This window comes from Lycium ferocissimum, chromosome 5 (genome assembly GCF_029784015.1).
Source record: "Lycium ferocissimum isolate CSIRO_LF1 chromosome 5, AGI_CSIRO_Lferr_CH_V1, whole genome shotgun sequence".
NCBI lineage: Eukaryota > Viridiplantae > Streptophyta > Magnoliopsida > Solanales > Solanaceae > Lycium > Lycium ferocissimum.
Window position 1 is genome coordinate 10382302 of NC_081346.1, and position 20348 is coordinate 10402649.

General features: G+C 36.1%; 1 protein-coding gene across 1 annotated transcript in view; it reads right to left on the reverse strand.

The window, feature by feature from the left end:
• Window positions 1-19789, reverse strand: part of LOC132055925 (serine/threonine-protein kinase ATM) — a 63003-nt gene extending 43214 nt beyond the window's left edge. The window contains 38 exon segments of the mRNA XM_059447949.1: window positions 516-562; window positions 658-756; window positions 864-1004; window positions 1088-1229; window positions 1736-1863; window positions 1982-2051; window positions 2139-2260; window positions 2522-2707; window positions 2927-3046; window positions 3129-3203; window positions 3353-3416; window positions 3488-3534; window positions 3600-3756; window positions 6054-6181; window positions 6315-6440; window positions 7609-7770; window positions 7867-7938; window positions 8026-8626; window positions 8816-9003; window positions 9082-9171; window positions 9272-9406; window positions 10138-10209; window positions 11168-11216; window positions 12068-12138; window positions 12269-12310; window positions 12934-13008; window positions 13788-13872; window positions 14096-14152; window positions 14365-14463; window positions 15202-15305; window positions 15607-15694; window positions 16466-16605; window positions 16691-16847; window positions 16966-17161; window positions 17266-17427; window positions 18799-18942; window positions 19247-19358; window positions 19560-19789. Of these exon segments, the coding sequence (XP_059303932.1) occupies window positions 516-562; window positions 658-756; window positions 864-1004; window positions 1088-1229; window positions 1736-1863; window positions 1982-2051; window positions 2139-2260; window positions 2522-2707; window positions 2927-3046; window positions 3129-3203; window positions 3353-3416; window positions 3488-3534; window positions 3600-3756; window positions 6054-6181; window positions 6315-6440; window positions 7609-7770; window positions 7867-7938; window positions 8026-8626; window positions 8816-9003; window positions 9082-9171; window positions 9272-9406; window positions 10138-10209; window positions 11168-11216; window positions 12068-12138; window positions 12269-12310; window positions 12934-13008; window positions 13788-13872; window positions 14096-14152; window positions 14365-14463; window positions 15202-15305; window positions 15607-15694; window positions 16466-16605; window positions 16691-16847; window positions 16966-17161; window positions 17266-17427; window positions 18799-18942; window positions 19247-19358; window positions 19560-19637 (4631 nt within the window). The 5' untranslated portion in view covers window positions 19638-19789.
• Window positions 19790-20348: the final 559 nt, after the last annotated feature.

Below are 20348 nucleotides of genomic sequence, written 5' to 3' on the forward strand. Positions count from 1 at the left end.
TTAAGGAGAGCACACTTTTATTTACTTAAGTATATTCTCAAACGCCCCCTCACGAGCAGGCCTAATTCTTTTTTTCATGTGTCAAGCACGTGGAAATTCTTTTTTTTTTTTTTTGTAATCGGTGGCGATGAGATTCGATCCCAGGACCTCTTTCTGGTCTGATACCATGTTGAAGTCTATGACCATCCATCTAAAAGCTTAAGTTTTTAGAGACAACACACTTTTAAATACTTTATTATATTCACAACACACTGAAAGCACATTGAAACTTTTATCAACAGTATAGATACATCAATATGCCCCATTGAGTTCACTTTATTACTTCTAATTTAAAACTAAGTAAGTTCTTTATTAGCAAGCGATCGATGCTCTATTCACCTACTTAGACGTGCAGAAAAAAAAGAATACAGAACTCAAACTTAGTCCACATAACCAAGTCCTGTTTAAAAGGATCGCAATTGATGAGACAAGAAAGGAAATTATATGAAAAGTAGAGGCTGTAAAAGAAAAATTACCTCCAGAGAAGTAATCTTGGAGGAAGGTAGCGAGATCGTTTCCCTAACTGAACAGCCAAATTTGGTAAATGAAACTAAGCATTATGAATAACAAAATGAAAGGTCATCAGACTGTTCATTGAAGTTCCGAGTGGCTACTTACGATTAACAAGTGCTCCATAGGCGAGTAATTTTGGCATAGTTCCTTATGAAACATCCGTATATCATGAAATAAGTCGAGGTTAGGGAAGGGCTCTAGTTCCTGAAGTAACACACAGTAATTAGTACGGCCAATGAGTATTGCACGGGCTATTCAGGCACTATGATGGTCCAAACTTTACAGGTAATAAGAATACCATAAATGCATACTTTAATGTACTCGTGTAGAGACGGGTCAGAGTCCAAGGTAAGTTGGCGGAGCAGTGAAAGAACTTCAGATGATGTGGCGGCTGACAGTTTGGAACTAGACTCAGAAGGAACGCAACACATTACCAACTTGGAGATTAAGAACTGTACGGATGAAATGGCAAAAGGTTAAAAAAGGTGTAAATAATCTAGATAAATAGCAGAATAAGAGCCTCAGTGACATCAACCTGAAGCTGTTCTCCTAGGACAATAGTGGTTCCTTCCAATTGCTTGATTTTGAAAATTTTTAGCAATGAAGAAATCATTCGGCAACACTGGTCCAGCAAAGCTTCAAGGTCCAAGCATTGACCAATCAAGTTGAGGAGATAACTGGAAAAACAATAATGTTAGATGCGAAATCCTCTAAGCCTGGAATAAATTTTTTATAAAAATAATGCAAACGTAGAACCACCTATGCAATGCAGGGAAGCACGCAACTATAACATACAAGTACCACCTCGGATCAGCCATGTGTTGTAAATAAAATTGAGGACAAACAAAAGCTCAGACAATTTCACTCAGTCCATAATGAAAATGCATCGTATTTTAATTCAAAGTACGAAACAAGTTTAAGTTTGGATAGATTCCTAACATTAACGATCCATATGTCTCAATTAAACAAACAACTCTACCGAACAAAACATAAGAAGAAAACAGGGAACTCCATAATCAAGATTTGAAATTCCAGTCTAACACCAAGAAATACAAGGCTATTGCATTTCTCAGATGACCGTCTCAGCTTGTTCACAGCTAACAAGAGAAAGGGACAGGAATTTGTCCTCACCATGAAACACTGTCCCCCTAAGCAGAGGCGTAATCCACCAATTTAAACTTACCTGGCAGTACTAGGAACTGCAACTCGATGCCCTAATACATCAATAAGCACTTCAATCCCAGCAAGCCTATCAGATTTGTGCCTGAAATGACCAGCTGCAGCAACTTTGTAATGCATCTCTATTATAAACTGCATAGCAATATGAAATATTTAGAAACTGCCCACTAGTAGTTATTAGGTAAGACTTAATAGTCCAAAAAAAAAAAAAGTTCACATAAGAAATATATATATAAAGTGCAAGCAGTACCGTAAATACTCGATCAGGTCGGAAGATGTTAATCTTGTCAACAAGGCCAAAAATTTTACAAGAGTCATCTCTGCAAGAAGGCAGTAAAAGAGAATTTAGAGAAAACATGCCAACAACAACATAAGATTAAAAAAATGACCGAGAGAAGAGACTGCACATCTCCAAGAATCCATCCACAACGGTCATAATTGCACGTGCAATTGTCTCCTTGGAGAATAAAGGAAGAACAGGGTCTGCAGCTGTTGAAGCAAGAGAGAAAATAGTATTGACGATTGAAACCTGCATAAACATATGGTGGAATTATTTAGAAAAAACTTGGGAAAGAAGATTGATTTTTTCGGTGAAAGAGAAAGACTCCTTATGAGCCAGTGCTATGTAGATAAACAGATGTTATTCCGAACTTATGCAGTCAGAAGTGAGGTTCATGTGAGCAAATCTCCACACAAGAAGATAAATTCCAGTAACTTCCTCATAGTACAGACCTCATTTCAGATAAATCATGGTAATGTCAAATCGAATGTATGTTACGGAGATCTATACCATGTGTGTCTTTATAAGCTTGTCTCTTTCAATTTCAGATATTTTGGCAACATCCAGAATTGAACTTTCAAGTACAACTGATCCCTTCTCCCAACCAGCCTTCTTACTGCAATGTAACGCCATACAAACAGAAAAAATATCCACAAAGTGATTCTTAATCATTTCAGCGAGAGGCTCACAAGTAACCTGCGAAAGATGAAAATATAGAAATTTCAGGTATGGAACAGAACAGTAACTAAAAGCTGAGAATATTCGACAGAGGAAGAATGTAACTTTTCGCGTAAGCACCATGAGGAAGCATGTAACTTTTAGCGTAAGCACCATACAAATATTTGAGAAATCATACAAGTATATCACTAACTTAAAATTTGTAGCTGAATGAAAAATGACTAAAGAAACTCCAACCTTCGCAATCCAATTCATGTTAGAGATGTCACCATGCAAGATTAAAGATGGAAGAAGCCAACGGCAGCAGGACTGAATGAAATTGATAGGCTCTACATTGAAGACAAACAGATCTCTTGCCTGGCGTGACATATAATTAATATGTCAGCTATTCAGGTCACAACAGATTGTTGATATGGTTTAGAAAGAACCCACACATTACCTCGAGAAGAGCAGCTAAACTTACACCAGTAGCAACCCAACTAAAGAGGATTGACGCCATAAGTTCTTCCATATACTGCAAACAGTCAAGATTGTGCCAGAGAGAAAAATGATTTAAAGACAAAGCAAGTTGACAATCTCACACTTCTTGATCAGGTATTATAAGGCGGATTGCCTACGCAATTTAACCAACATAGGCAAAGACTATCAGAGATTTATTCATACCTTTGACCTAGAAGTATACTTTAACTCCCTTGATAGATTATCAAGGGCAGCAATAACAAGTTTCCTGAAAAGATGATGATATAAGAAACAAGTGATCTCCCAGGAAAGCATGACCAAGTAATGACAATTGATTACCTCAAACAAGGGTTAATTGCAGCAATAGCACATACCATAAAAACAGCCTGCAAAACAACAAATTAGACAGATATAATTTGGTTAATTCAAGAAAAACCAGCCTCGAGAATACCTCCAATTCAATCTTTTCACTGTGCAGCGCAAGGTGAGCCAGGGTTACAATTGTTGTTTCCAATATGGTACGAGGCTGAGGACCAGCAGCTAAAACCTCCTTCGCCATCACCAGTTTCTCTCTGGAGCAAGTCACAAGCTTTGTGCCAAAATTTGAACTGGACAGAAAATTTTCAGGTGCATAATTGAAATGCTAAACTTTCAAGAACTTAAATGCTAACAGAAGAGGAAAAAAGATCAACAACTGTAAAAAGACAATGGTATAAAGAAAATATAAACCTAAAAACTGAAACGTTGTAAAAGAGGTAGTGGATGTTTTCGTGGTAAATGCTCACAATGCAACTCCAAAGACCAGATTATTAGAGGCAAAATAGGATGAAAGATGTTGGCAAGGGAAATTGCTGAAAGTAAATTAGAATGATCAAGAATTACCAGTATGTAATGAAACAGAAAAAAAAGGGGTCCTCCACTGCTTCTCTAATACCCTTTTCATTCATTGAATTGCTCATTCTTCTTCCGGTTTTCACAAATTTCAGACCACAATATCACCTCCACAGCACTTGTTAAAGACATAAAATAGTGTGTAAGGGTTTCCAGAAAGGAATTTATTGGGCTTGGGCAACTCCACACATTGTCTTAAAGTTTTCAATTGGATGCTCATATTCTTTTACATGATATCAGAGTCAAACTTCTGTAAACCCATTTTTCTACTAGTAAGGCCATTATTACAACTCTTCTCTCTCTAGGCATCACTCTCAACTCAACCCTGAATCACTAACTTTGCATCAAGCCCACTTCTAAGTGTTACCATCTCGACTCCAAACCCCCTCTTCAGCCTCTTGACTGTTCTTTACACCAGTCCTACCCACAAGTTTACTGAACTCTCTTAAAAATTACACTCAACATTGCAACAACAACATACCCACTGTGTAAACCCTACAACCAAGTCGGATGACGTTAAATTAGGGTAACAATGACCAAAATTGACCCATATTTTTATATCCTACAAAAAATGACCCAGCACTCTCTCGGTTAGGGTTTCCATCTCGGCCCGAAACTCCTTGGAAAGCATCGGCAAAGAGCTTTTTAACGGTGACGAGATGCCGGAGTTGAGCTTCGCTTTGTACACCATCCCGAAACTTCCGTCGCCCATGATGAGTTCTAGAAAGAAATCTAGGGTCGCGTCGGCTAGTTCCTTCATGGAGATCCGACTTAGAGACGGGTCAAATGTCTGCATTTTCAGTTATTGTGATGGAAGAAAGCTCCGTATTGGCGGTGGCGGAGATGAAGTTACCGGCGGTGGGGAAGTCGCCGGAGGTGGAGAAACTGGTAGGTGCAGGGGTAGTGAGTGAATAATAGTGTATAATATTGTATAATAGTGTATATGGGTGTATACACCCCTCTTATACACTATTACACATTTTTATACACCTATATACATAATGTATCTGTCTTGTATAAAAGGACAATTCTTATTCAAAGCCAGTCCAGATCTATGTTTATACCCACTCATACAATATTATATAATTGTGTATAAATGTGTATAAGTGCGTATTTTCGTGTATAATATTGTATAATTATATCTTTTAGTGTATATACCTACACATTATATGCTTTCATACACCTATATACATAATGTACCTGTCTTTTGTATATAAGTGTATAACATTGTATAAAAGTGTTTTTGGGCTATATTTTTGCAATGTAAGTCGGCGAATTCTACATTTCTGAAATTTCCCCATTGTCTTAAAGTTTTCAATTGGATGCTCATATTCTTCTACATGATATCAGAGTCAAACTTTTGTAAACCCATTTTTCTACTAGTAAGGCCATTATTACAACTCTTCTCTCTCTAAGCATCACTCTCAACGCAACACTGAATCACTAAATTTGCGTCAAGCCCACTTCTAAGTGTACCATCTCGACTCCAAACCCCCTCTTCAGCCTATTGACTGTTCTTTACACCAGTAACTGAACTCTCTTAAAAATTACACTCAACATTGTAAGAACAACACCAACATACCCAGTGTGTAATCCCTACAACCAAGTCAGGTGGTGTTAAAATATATAACATCTAGAATTACTTGTGTGAGAAATTTCCAACTGAGTTTATAAGGTCTTGGGCTACTCCACCTATTTGATTAAAGTTTTGGGTTGGATCTATGATCCTTTCACAAACACTTACAATTGAAAGAAAGTGCAAATTCAACTTCTATACATGGATATTCCGTGTTTTTTCGGTTAAAAAAAGTGTAACTTCAACTTCTAAACATGCATATTCAACTTTTGAGTAAATTTCAAAGAATTCTACGTAAAAATATGATTAACTGTGTGATGATCATGCTATTTCACTTTGGATTTATTAGGATAATTATCTCTGGCCAAGCAGTTAGTTTTGACAGAGTTAAAAAGGTAATAATGCACCAAAAAGCAAAAGAAAAACTAAGCATCATACCATATATCCTGGAACAGTTCAAAATGACCATCCCAGGTTTGGAAAAGCACACCAACCCGTTGAGCAAAGCATAACCTAACTCGATAATCAGGATCACGAAGCATCAGCAACAGCTTCTCAATCATAGACTGTTCAAATTTGAAGCGGGTGTCATGAAAGAGAATGATGTTTTTGTCGATCAGAAATTCAAAAGAAACCAGATAAAAAGGAAAAGTGATCTCGTTCCAATCTTTCTTTATCAAAAATTTTAGAAGGTGATACCTGACCAATTTGAGGATCCACTAAAATGAAATTGCAAATGCAATCAATAAGCTTAGTCCGGCCAACCCAATCAAAGAGGTCGTTGTCTGCAATTTTGTTCACCAGGTCTCCAAGAGAAATCAAGCCCTACAACCGCATTTCACAGGACATGCAAATTGGGAAAGTTTTGTTAAGAACAAGAAAAGAGATTCTTTTGTTCAAGAAAGGAGAGAAATGCAACATTAAGGAAACAGCTTTCCTCCCGATTGAAAAAGAATTACACTAAGACTATACATGAGTAAGGCGTTAAGCTGCATCACAGATCTAGTGATGTTGGTGGAAAATATATAACCTTTGGACCATAAAAGAGCAAATATTTCAGAAGAACAAAAAAAAAAATATATTAAAATAACAACAGCATTTTGTCAGGAAGAAGTTTTGGCAGGTTATCTTTGATAGATATTCCTCCACTTCATGCTGACCAATGTTTAAATTGCATTGACTAAAGCACTATCCTTCAGCTTTTTCTTTTACTGGACTGGGATTTTCTTTTCTTCTACTTTTATACTCCCGTGCCCGATTATACTTTTGAATCAATAATTGAGACCCAATTCCAGACAGAGCTTAAAATAGAGGAAGCCCTTCGTTCGGACAGGGTTCCAGAGGATTCCATTCTCGATAAACCAGATTAGGGGGTATAAATTGCAGTGAGAATCCTGACACAAATATACTCTATAATGATTTAATAGGAATACATATCGCTCCAATTTTATCGGATGTCCCATAAGGGAGAGATTTAATGGGAAATGATTAGTAAGATGTATCAAGTAAGCTTCTCTCAACAAAAGCCTGGTTCAGCAACACAGAAATTTGTTAAAGCTTTAAATTTATCAAGTCAGTAACTAACTATAAAAATCTTAGGGAACTTAAAAGCAATTTAACCATGTAACAGCAGAGCTAGTTCCAGAATCCTTGTTGTGACCGATTGTAAGTTTGTGAACTATTTGCTAAAGAGGTCGCTAAAGAGGTCCATCTTCCTATCAAAGATATCCGGATTGACTATTTCACTTTATCCTGTGGACTCGATACGAAGTACACGATTATTCAGATTGGAGTTCTGACATACTATACAATCTGAAAAAGCCTAAGACGATAAAAGCATACAACAGGAGAAGCACTACCAGTGTACGCTGCAGGAAAGAACTCTAAGAACCATGTTATATAAATGGAACTTCCTTTCGAGTACATAGCTTGGTTTAACTAGAACTACATTTAGCAATTAGCACCATGTAGTATGCAGATAAACCAATTATACCTCTTCAGACAATTTTTCCCGTGACAGAGTCCTCTTTTTGTACTTAGCAACACCATCACAGGATAAAAGAGACTCCAACAAACTGCAGATGGCAGCTAGCACATTCAGAGACTGGACCTTAAGATTTGCCTGTATGTCTAGGAAATCATTTAAGGATGTAACCTGTAGAGAGAAGAAGAATAAAGTAATTATCAGAGTTTACAAAGCATTAATAACTTCTAGTAACAAAGACAAAGTAACATCAGAGGACCACATTACCAAGTTTAAGAACTTTCTGCTAGAAGACCAATGAGGATGTTGACAAAGACCGTGTATGATTAATTGCAGGACCTAATAAAAAATAAGAAGTCAGCAAAATATTCAACAAATGCAGTATCGAAACAATTCCAGAACAGATAGCTCCAATAGGATTATTACCCTTGGATCACTTTCTTTCTCCATGAACGCAAACATGACATCCCATGTATGAAATGGTAAAGCTGAAAAGAATTTTGTGATGATCGATATGACTTCCATTCTCTGATTTAGAGATGAAGCCAATATATCGGCAGTAGCTTTTCCCCCAATGTTCACAGCATCAGTATCCTTAGAACCAGTGTTCACATCCAACTCCATGTCCATGATCATACTAGTACGGCTATTTACTGGACGAGAATCTTGACTAGAAATAGAAGAAGAAGAGTCAAGGTCGCCCCTATTTGAATGAATATTACTGCCACAACTTAATGATCCTTCATACAGTTTAGCAAGAACGTTCAGTAGCCTCTCCACAGATTGAATTACTGCAGCTAGTACATCTATGCTGTTGTCGGTTTGCATTTCCTTAAACAATGGGGAGCATAGAAAACTTTCAAAAGACACATGAATGGTGCCAATTGCGTCAAATATTGACCTTGAACCCAACAAAGCACAAACTAGGTCGTCATAACTCTTCTCTAAGATAGAACAAGCTCGATCCAACAACTTCGACACGTATTGACTCAGAGTGGCAAGGCAACGCAGAGTTTCTTCTCCTATCCTAAGAGTGAACAGCACATGAAGTGTAACACAAACAAAGGGATTAATGAAGGCATTCCATTGCAAGCAGGAGATGAAACTTAAAAGCAGAGGGCAAAAAAAGCATGCCAATAATCAGTTCACTGCCAATGATATACCAGTATGGAAATCAATGTATTCACATATGAACATTAAATCGAAAAGGACAGACCTCGTACTATATGAACAATACATGAAGTTTGATAAAATAGCACAGAGGAAGATGACATCAGATAGAAGCATCCTTTCGTGTTCTTCATCTTTAATAATTTCAAGAATGTGATTTTCGACTTCGTGACAAAGTGGATCTCTGATCTGTCGGGGAAGACGTATACTTTGGCAACGAGGTGATTGAATGTCCTGAAACAAGTTAAAAGTCGATTAAGATGAAGTACTTTGACCACAAAGAGAAGAAAACACAATAAAAGAGTGTAACACCTCCAGATCAGATTCCTGGCCAATCCTTGCAAGAACTTCAACAGAGCATTCAAAAAGGTCATGCACACTTTCATGTGTGTGATCTTCGACCTATAACAATAAGTATTTCAACATCTTAGTCAACTTAACAATATTCATGAGAACGAGTATAGGTTTTAGCATAAAGTTATCTCAAAACCACAATACATACCTTCACGTCATTCACAGTTTCAGGAACATAGTGTGATGGGGAAAGTCCTTTATCCAATGGAGTACCACCAGTACAGAGAGCATAAACAGTTGTTGGCAATATAGCAACCAGCTGTTTATTCAACATTGAACATTCCTACATGAGAAACCACCACACCTCAATTAACCAAAATACCTTATGCTTACATGCAACATCATTGTGCAATAATTTCTTTAGACTCTTAGAGCAATATCTTGATGGCCCGTTGATTTTCAATGAGTGGATTGACTTCAGATTGGAAGGAGAGGATCCTGGAATTTCAAGTACACTTGATTTTGAGGGATCATATTACCATTTTAACTGGGGCTTTCTGGAGTTTATTATGAGAAAGAAGGGTTTTGTTGCCAAGTGGACAGCATGATAAATTTTTGCATCTTTTCAGTCAGGTTCTAGGGGTTAATAAATGGCTCTCCAACCGAATTCCTTAACAATAAAGAGGGTTAAGCGCAGGGATATCTAGTTTTACCCATGTTTTTTCTCTCTGTTTTGGGCAAGAGGACAGGGCTGTCGAAGGAGGTTGCAAGAACCCAAGTGAAAAGCACCAGAGTATGGGCAAAAGAAAGATCAGAGAGGGATACCCATTTGGCTCCAAGAATTCAGACAGCAGAAGGTTATCTCAAAAGCAGTGAATCCCCTCAGAGGTAGAAGTGCCATAAGATCTCAACCTTTCTATTTGTATAGATGATTAGTTGTCTTTTCTAGAAACTGGAGAACAATATTTTTATATAGGTTCCTTACCATTGGTATACTACTTGTAAACATCAATAAAATATTACTATATCCAAAAAAAATTGATAATCACATACAACAGTATATCATAAACAAACCTTCCAGAAAGGAAAAGCCAAAACAGCTCTCAAAAGATTTTGCCTCAAATATAAAGTGTCTCTAAGATCACCCTACAGAAAAAGGAGAAAATAAGATAATGTTTTAAAAGTCGGAAATAAAAGAAGATGCATAAGCAAGTTACTTTCCAAATACATCACCAAAGCACAATAAAGCAGAACTATACAAACCACCGACCATGGAAAAAGATCAGTAAAAATTGTCAGAATGTTAAAAGTTGGAGTTAGAGAAAAAGGAAAGCTGCTATTCCATCTTTACTAGTTTCATCATGGCTGTTATCATTTTGTTAGCCTAAAATGAGAGACTTCAAGGATAAGCAAAATTTGGTATAGCATATAACAAGTCATCTTTCACAATTAGTATTAAAAGGCTTCTGCAGATATATCAAACTCTTGATTTGTTTTTGTTTTTTGATAAGGAACAGATAAATCAAACTTTTGTCATCTATTCTTTCCCATTAGATGGTTCATCTTTCGGAAGTTTCATCTGCAAATGTAGTTTTTACCTTGTATAAAACCCTTCGTGCTAACTTATCAAAAGTAGAATTAAAATCCTCGGTGCTAAAGTATCAGAAATTATAAAATCCTTGGCGCTGATACAATAAATAGACTAATTTGTTTTTAGATGTTGACTTTTCAAAAAAGAAGCCATCATTGTATAACTTTTTAGAGAATATAAAACTAGTAAAGATGGAATAGCAGCTTTCCTTTTTCTCTAAATCAGTGAGGAGACAACTCTTAGATGCACTTTGAAGAGTGGATAAAGAAAAGAATGTCCACCATCAAAACATTTAAAGAATGCCAGTAATCCAGAAACTAAAAGATATATCTGCAGAGTTAAAACATCATCTTAGTGCATCCACCAAAAGAGCAAGATGAATAATCTCAAGAATTATGTTTACCAACAGGCTTTTATCAAACGCTTTGGATGTAGTTCTTTCCCAACCCTTGTTGGAAAACCATAAAGGAATATAAAGCAAAATCAGAATGAACTTATTAAAGGAGCACTTACTTGGTAGCCTTTCCTGGAAAAGTAACATGAAATGAAGCACAAAACAGATCTGAAGATCAAAGGGGAAAGATGAGGAGATATCAAAACCAGTGCAGATCTAAAAGTGTAACAAGTAAAATATTTCAAGTAAGAAGTTTCGTAAGTGATCAAACTACTTAAAACATATTTCATAGAATAATCATATAATCTCTGAGGGTGGGATATGTTTAGGTGGTTTGGCACTTCATGGGCAATGCCAAAAACTATGAAAGAGCTGATGTTCAGTTGGAAGAGCCGGAGAAGGAGGAGAAAACGAAGGGCTTGGAGTGTGCTTCCTCTTGCGTTAATGTGGGTTGTCTGGAGAGAGAGAAATAGGAGAGCTTTTGAAGGAGTAGAGTCGAGTTTCTCTCAGTTGGGTAGTAGTCTCCGATCCCTTATTTTCCTTTGGTGTAAACAGAAAGTTCCCTGTTGTATAGATGATTGGGTGGAGTTTGTAGAGAATCATATTTTTGTAGATTCTTTACTTTTTGGTATACCCCTGTTATATGGCCAGTTTGGCCATGTTTATGAATGAAAATACGTTTACTTAACCAAAAAAAAAATTCTCAGAGGACATAAAAGAAGAGAGACTAGTCTATTGAATACTAAGAATGAATAACTTTTTTTTGACAATGTAAAAAAAATTATTAAAAAAGAATGGGCAGAGCCCGTATACACATACAAGAGGTATACCAAAAAGGAAAAAATCTACAAAAAGTGATGGTTTTCTACGAAAGACACCCAATCTTCTGTACAACAAGGAACCTCATTGGTGCACCAAAACGAAATAATGAATGTCAAGAAAAAGAAATAATAAATCCTCTATACAACAGGCTCATATACTAGTTCACATGTAATTATGAAAAAGCAAAAAATACTTACATTGACGGCACGCGTTTAAGTAATCGAAGATCCCACAAGTCCTGGGGCACAAGATATGCATTCGCTGTATCCTAAAAGAAACAATGACGCAAAGACATTGACATACTGATAAAGCTACTTACTACAAGAGGAAGAACTCCGAAAAATTTCCAGCAGAAATAAGTCAATAAAATATCAAGTCTGCAAAAGAATAGTGCTCACATTGAGTATTAAGTTTCTAAGTAGCATTAATGCAGCATCCACCTGCACATACACGGAAACAAGAAAGTAAACAAGTAGCCTAATAACTTGTCTTACACTTATTTCTATTCCCAAGAAAAAACTGCTTGCAGTCAAATTAAAAATCAGACATAGTTTTAACAGAAAACATTTCACTTGCTTGTTTTTCTCCCACCAGTTGTTCAGACTGAAGATATGTTGAAGCCAGTCTGTTCTGATACCTGTTATTTGCATCACTTTTCCTTTCTTTTTTCTCTTGTTGAGAACTTGCATCCAAGTGCCCCGGTGGCAGCAGTTCAATTTTTCTTAAACGAAACTTTGAAGGGTTCATTAACGAAACACATGTTCATAATTAAAGTATTTTTGGATAGAAATGTCGCATAAGGTTACGTCATCAAAACAATTAAGTTCTGCAAATGAGATGCATATCAGGCTGAACCAAAAAATTTTGACCTCCATCATAGTTATGATTCCATACTCTTTTTTGAGAAGCTTTTAGTGAGGGGAGAGGTTGTGATTCCATATCAATATATTTGAGTAAAGATGACTTGGTAAAGTGAGCCACGCTACTTATATTATATAACACCTCGATACTAGATAAAGAAACAGGATTCCATCTTCAGAAGATCCATAAAGTCACAACTTACAACTGCTGTAAAAGTACTGAATGTGGGCAGACCACCAATGACACAGTTCCATATCATACGCCAACATGTTTCAACCTACAAATATAGTCAAGATCTAAATTTAGCGACCACATTCAAAAGACTTTGTCGTCATAAGTTGTTAGTAAATATATACCTACAATCTTGAATTTTATAATACTCATAAGTTGTTAGTAAATATATAAACTTAAGTTATAATACATATAACTTTAAAAAAAAAAAATATATATATATATATATACACACACTTGGAATATATACATAACATATATAAATATACTTAAGTTAAAAATATACTTGAAAATAAAAAGTATACAATCTATATTACATATACTACACTTATAATATACAATCTTCAGTTTCTTAATACTTATAACCATAGGTATATATAAAACTTATATATATATATACAAACTAATAAACTATAGTGTTAATTTATGTGTAAAATCCGGATTTAAGCAAAAAAAATTTAAAAAATAATAATAATAATAATATAGCCCACAGTTGATAATTTAATTAAAAAAAAAAATTAATAATAATAATAATATAGCCGGGCCAGCTAACCGTTACGGGGTTGAAAAACCCAACCGGCTAACCAGCCCCGGTTAATCGGTAACCGTTGGCCATAGACAGTTTTTTACCCGGCAACCGGCCGGTTGGGCAAGTAGGTTCCAGGCCGGTTCAACCCGTTTGACAGGTTTAACTGTAGGGCAACAAAAAATTCTCTATACTTAACAGCAAAAGACCAAACAGGTCTATGAAATTACTTGCACAAGAGAACATCGAAGTGTCAAAACTTGAATATGTCAACATATTTGGAAAGAACAGAGTATTACCCCATTCACTGTGGATGACAACTCCGAAGATGTTTGCAGTGCTGGAACAGGAAACAGCAGCATCAAAGAAAGTCCTTGAAGACTCCTAGATAGGTTGAGAGTAGAGTTGAGAAGAAAATGTGAAAAACGAAATAAATTACTCCTAAATATTAGCATTCTAATGCAGAATCTATGGAGCAGTATCATCAAAGTTAGAGATCACCAACAGTAAATGGAAGTAACACAATATAGTAGAAGACTAGTCAGTGCCACATGTCCAGTGCAATGCAATAAAGCTAATATATCGACTAACATCAGGCAGAACACACCTCAATGTCCACAGGAGACCTCCATAACTATGTTCCATGTTTGCATCATTTATTATCCTGAAAAGAAAACAAAGATTGCCAGAGCCGCAGTTTAAACTGACTCATCTATGGGATTGAAAAGCAAAGAGCTCTAAAATTATTACAGGAGTTAGCCACGACAATATTACTAAATGCTCTTTCAGGACACTAGATCCATTAGGTACAACACACATAACCCCCCAAAAAAAAAAAAAATTCAAAGCATCTGCAACATGGACCCAAAAACTAACCTCTCAAAACTTGCACATATACCTTCAAACCAATAGATCATCAGATCCTTCTTTATGCGACCATAATAATTGTGGATGAGGTAACAGAAAGCTGCATGCCTGTTGCCCAAACATTAAGAGAAATAACTTTACAAATTTAAGGAATGTCTCAAGAATTAAGTTGATCGTGCTACCAATAAATTGCATACATATTTATAGCAAACAGGTCAATTGGAATATCCATGACCTCAAAAGTTGATGCTACCAGACATGTCTGAATGCAATCTTTGGGCAGTGCTCAACAGTGTACAAAATAGCAAGGGCATAACAAGAATAATAAGCTTCCTTCCCCTTATCAATATGAAGACTCTTTCAACAATTGTACCTTTCTTCTCTCTACCCACCACCTCAGCATGAGAGGAGAAATGGCACAGACCAGAAATAAAGTTATGGAAATTATGAAGTATTCGAGAGGCTTTGGAAATTATGAAGTATTCGAGAGGCTTTCTCCAAAAAAATCATGAGGAAATAGCAGAATAGATGTCAGATAATGCATAGACATAAATAAATAATGCATATAAACAACAGATAAAAGAGGAAAAATCATAAGGTATGTTTTACTAACAAACTTGTCTCATTAAATGCTCTTCCGTAACTGATATGACGAATCATGGAACAAAGAATTAACTTTCTACTTTGATTAGTAAACTATCAATAGACCACAAAACCTCATGTAGCAATTACAGGAAGGTCTCCTTCCAAGTACTACACTTGCAAAGTTGCAATACCGATACTTTATGTCACTCACTATATAGATAGCTAGAGGCAAAGACTAGGAAAGCACACAAGAGAACATACCACGGCCACTTTCCCCTTGAGAGTCTTTCCCTTATCTGGACTACAACATGCTCCCTTCTAAGTCGTTTCTCAGATGATGAAGCTATAGGTGTGCTGACACATGCCTGATAATCATAATCACAAAGTTAGTAGGCCATCCTATTTACCTCGAGTGCTTACAGTTGTTAAGAATTGATAATGATATAGATTCCTGTTTAAGTTAACAAAAAAAATGTGCAGATCCACAAGCGCAGAATCTGATATAGAGATATCAACCTTGCAAAAATCTATGATAATGCCAGTATTATAGAAGTACCAAGAGATATCTGACTCAATTTCACAAGAAATAAGATTGAGAGAACAGTTAAAAGTGAGTGTCATTATTGATCACAATATTGAAACAAAAATAAATTAACGAACAACTACCCGGCAAAAGACAAGTGCTGCAAGCTCCATAAGACCACACTGAGAGCTTGTCAAGCTTCCACATTTGTCATCCCTGGTTGTGTCTTTCCTGTACAGAAGGGCATATCATCAAGACACCAAGAAGAAAATCATAAGATCTGATAATTTAACAAATTCAAATATGGCAACTTGTCACAATGTAAATTTATGGAGCCGAGCTGAGTTATCGGTATTCAACTCAGCAATTATCGTCTGAACCCAAGATGCCATGACGAGCAAGCTCATAACTCAAATAGAAGTTCATCTATGAGGTCCTTCAGAATAAGAGGTAATCATAATATCAAAGCAAAGGAGCTCATTCTTCATATTAGAAAAATTGAACAAAAAATCAGACATCAAAAATGAATAAAGACGAGAAACAAATGATCATAATGAGTTGGTGAGTTTGCAGATTCAGATCCGTTGGTGGACTTGCAGAAACAGATTTCAGATGGAAATAATAGCAAAAGAAAAAAGAACTTGAGAGCTTCATAAAAAGAAAAAAGAACTTGAGAGCTGAAGATGAAATGCACTCTAGCTTTTGATTATCACTTCACCGCTATTGAGATGGCCTCAGATTTGGGAACGTTTGAAGATTTGAAGGAATCTCGGAATGGAGGACCATTAGATGAGTGCTAAGACAAGAGTGTGGAGATTGGACAGAAGAAGGTGAGCTATGAACATTTGGGGGGGTACAACTTTTTGTCCATGAATATTTGAAAACCCACCAAGCATGTTTACCGATCATCTATGACACCAAAAATAGATTGATGACCTCAAGTTGAGCTTTCTACACAGGCAGCTTGGTACAGTTACACTACACATTTGGAACAGTACTAACCAGGGTAAATTGATGGTGCAACTGCTTATTTGATCTAATTCCTTCTCTAGTACATCCTGAAGTTGTTCTAATAAAGAGCTCCCATCAGCAAGATCTCTCGTCAAATTTAGTTGTAGCTTCGCATAAAGAACAAGTGAATCCTATAAAAGAAGAGGTGGGCATTAGAAATCCATGTCCGATGCATAGGTATAGGCATGAAGTACTGCATCTCATAAAATTGTAAACCTTTAAGCCACGATCACGAGTTGTCAACCAACATCGGAAGACAAAATGCTGCAGAGCATCATGAATTTCGAGAGATTGAGAACCCAAATTTGGGCCATCCTTCAGCAAATATATGTTAATGCACTCGATTAGCTTGCGTGAAATTTTCCCTTCATCCCTAAACCACAATAAGTAAAGAGATAAGTGGAATGTGAACCAAAAAAAAAAACTAAGGCCAGCAGTGGGCAAAAATAGAGGAAAAGAACAAAAGGCATGAGGACCTGAATATTTCTCACCTTACATAAGAAAAAATTCCAATAAAACCCTTGACAATATCCTCTTGAAGGGTATCAGGAAAATCTCCAGGGGGATTTTCAAGAAGAGAATGAAGTGTCGTGATGCAGCGAAAGACCTCCTCCCTTGGATTTATTTGCCCATCACTTTTTTCCTTTAAACTTGTTTCTACCTTTTCCATGTATAGAAGCACCAAACCTGCAGATTATCACGAAAACTGTAATTAAGAGAGAAATTGGAATATCAGATTATAGGCACCTCTATCTTGAACAAAAAAAACTAAAAGATACTTGCTTACTTACAACAGTAAACCCGCTTCCTCATGTGAAAACGGTAAGATCTCACTGCCAAAAGATGCCGTAAAATAGTTCCATACTCGGATTGAAAACTAGGAGTATCCTTTAAGACATCCCAGACATGATTGAAAAGCAATTTTGCCACAGGTAGAAGAGGCATATCTTTGCCTGTCAGACATAACAAACATATGAAACAATTTCATCATTTTAGTGTATGAATAATACCACAAAAGGTATGTTTTTTGCTTGGTTGGTGGTTGTGCAATTCTGGTGGTTGAAAACTTGAGAAAGAAGACGATTACATATGTTAGTTGCCGCTTCATGTGTAAACAGTCAGGAGACGACGTGTATCATATCTTACTACATTGTCAGGTAGCTTCACAACTGAAGTGGGAGCTTTGAAGATGGTCGAGGATAAAATGGACCATATTGGATACTATGACGGATGCACTATTTAGCTGGGCCTTCAGAGGACGAATGAGAAGACGTTGGGCGTGAATAGGACAGGATGTAGGGAGAGAAATAGGAGAGCTTTTGAAGGGAAAGAGCTTGATCATTATACATTTGAGGAATAGCCGCCAGCTTTTAATGTCATTTTGGTGCACGCATGAGGTTCGTATTTGTACAGAAAATTGGGAATCTTTTCTTAGGTAATCATACCTTTTAACAGATTCCCTACTTTTTTTTGTCTACCTCTTGTATACAGGAGCTTTCCCTTTTTCAATATAATTACACTTTACTTGAAAAAACTTAACATCACAAGACAATATTGACCTTTCATCTTAACAGTAAAAAAGCATATAGAACGAACTCCTCTAGGTTCCACCAAGTCTACGTTGAAGGAATGGTAGTTTGAGATTTTAGGTTCATGCAAGTTCAAAGATTCCATTGTGATATGAAACTTTCCACAGTGAGCATACATGCAAGGATGTGGGTGAGTTACCTTCCAAAGTTAACAAAATGAACAAAGAGCTTGAGTGCCACCAAAAGTAACCAAAGACAAGCATGAACGTTTATCAAAGAGAATGCGGTGCACACATTGCAATATTCTAATACTTATAACACTTACCGAGAAACTATCGATTCTAATAGTTATACCAGTGCACACATGTCTGGGATAGTTAGAGACGAGAAGATAGTGGTTTCTCATGCTTATTACTCATGCCTTGAAAATTCAGAGACATGAACTAACAGTTTGAGCTGTTGGGGTGGCTGGGGCAGAAGGCAGACTAATCTATGTGTTGCTTCATTTCTTTATTCGAGTTTATATCGGCAGACAAATACAATCTATGTGGAAAATGCAGTTCCCATTTGAAAATCTCTCCACGGGAACAAAGCAAACACATATATTCTGTGCATTCACTTTCACAAGAAATAAAACAGAAACAACCTTCAAGTTACCGGTTATAAAATAAAAAAATAAAAAAAAATAAAAAACAGAAACAGCCTAAAGATTCTACAGAGACTAGCAGGCAGAATTGACAATGAGAACAAATATATAATTATAGTACATAGTACCTGAAAATTTAGCATCAGTACCTGAAAATTTAGCATCTTCTGCTCGTTGGACAACAGTCCGAAGAGTTTTTGCAAAATTCAACTTTGGCAAACGCTTTTTGCTCCCAGATATCTCCAGGGACACACATTTAGTAAGCAATGTAACAAGAAACGGCCATGTCTCCGCTGCATAAAATTAAGGGAAAATTACAGCCAAATACCATTCAGCCATCTAGTTTACAAAATATGTACATAGTGTATATGTAGGGTATAGTTTATATTAACTATACATATACTATACATATAATATACATACCTATACACTACCTATACAGCCGAAGTTTATAAGTAGTGTATACTCCAGCTATGTTTGGTAAACTAGATGGCCGAAGGGTATATTTATGTAAGTTTCCCTATAATTAAAACACCCTCTCAAATATATGTATCAAGTACCCGTACATAGCAAAGAACATGTTAAATTTATACTCACAATGAGGAATTTCATCTGGTTTAAGCTTCGCGGTCTTCTCTCCAATGTATCTACAGAACTCAACAGACCTTTGGCCTTCTTCTAACCATGCATTTAACAACTTAATCCCTTCCTGTTTTGACAAAAAAAATCAAAACCAGTTAGTCAATTTAATAACGTTGTTCACTCATATTCAAACTCTTTAGTCAATTTTCAAGTCAAAATTACTTCAACTTTAGCGCTTGAATTCAGTTGTTTAATTCGATTTCTTGAACGTTAAATTCCGAAAATTTCTATACAAATAGATAAAAATTAAATATTAAGTGTGTTATACTTCTCGCGATTTTGCTTTATCTGATGAGAGTTTGGTGACGATGTCCTGAATATCTCTGGACGTCACAATATTAGCCATATCAGTGATTGTATTCGTCTATAGTGCTAATAACACCATTACAGGAACAAAGAAATAAAACTAGGGTTTTATCGCCAATTTTATTGAGGGATTGATGAAGAAACAGTAGGCGGGAAGAGAAGGAAGTTGAAGTGAGTGAGAGGTGTGGAATATAACCTGAGATTCTAAAGAGGACGTTTAATAAACGGGTCGACGCCAAACCCGTGTTTTCTGGAATTTAGTCCGCTCTTTGTCGTATCGTGTTTTGATTGATAGAGAGAAAATAGAACTTTTTAGGGGTCGTTTGGTGCATGGTATAGTACGGGATATCGCAAAGATTAATTTTTTATATAAATATTTGGTAAATTTATTACGGAATAAATTTATACTTTTGATCAAATAAAATATAAAATGATCCTGATTAAGATATAAGCTGGGATATCCCGGCATATCCCACTTATCCTGGGACTATTTTATACCATTTAGGAGATGGTATAAAATAGTCCTAATATATGGGATAAATTAGTCCCGAGATTATAATTCCGGGATAATTTTGGCCATGCACCAAACGACCACTTAATGCCAATTATTTCACGTTTCACCTCAATTTATATTTATTTTTTTATATCAGACGTATTGACAGATTATTTTTAGTTAATATTATTATTTGTTGCTATGATATATGATTATTATTTTTTTAGTTATATAACATTCATGAATTCAGTTCCAAAA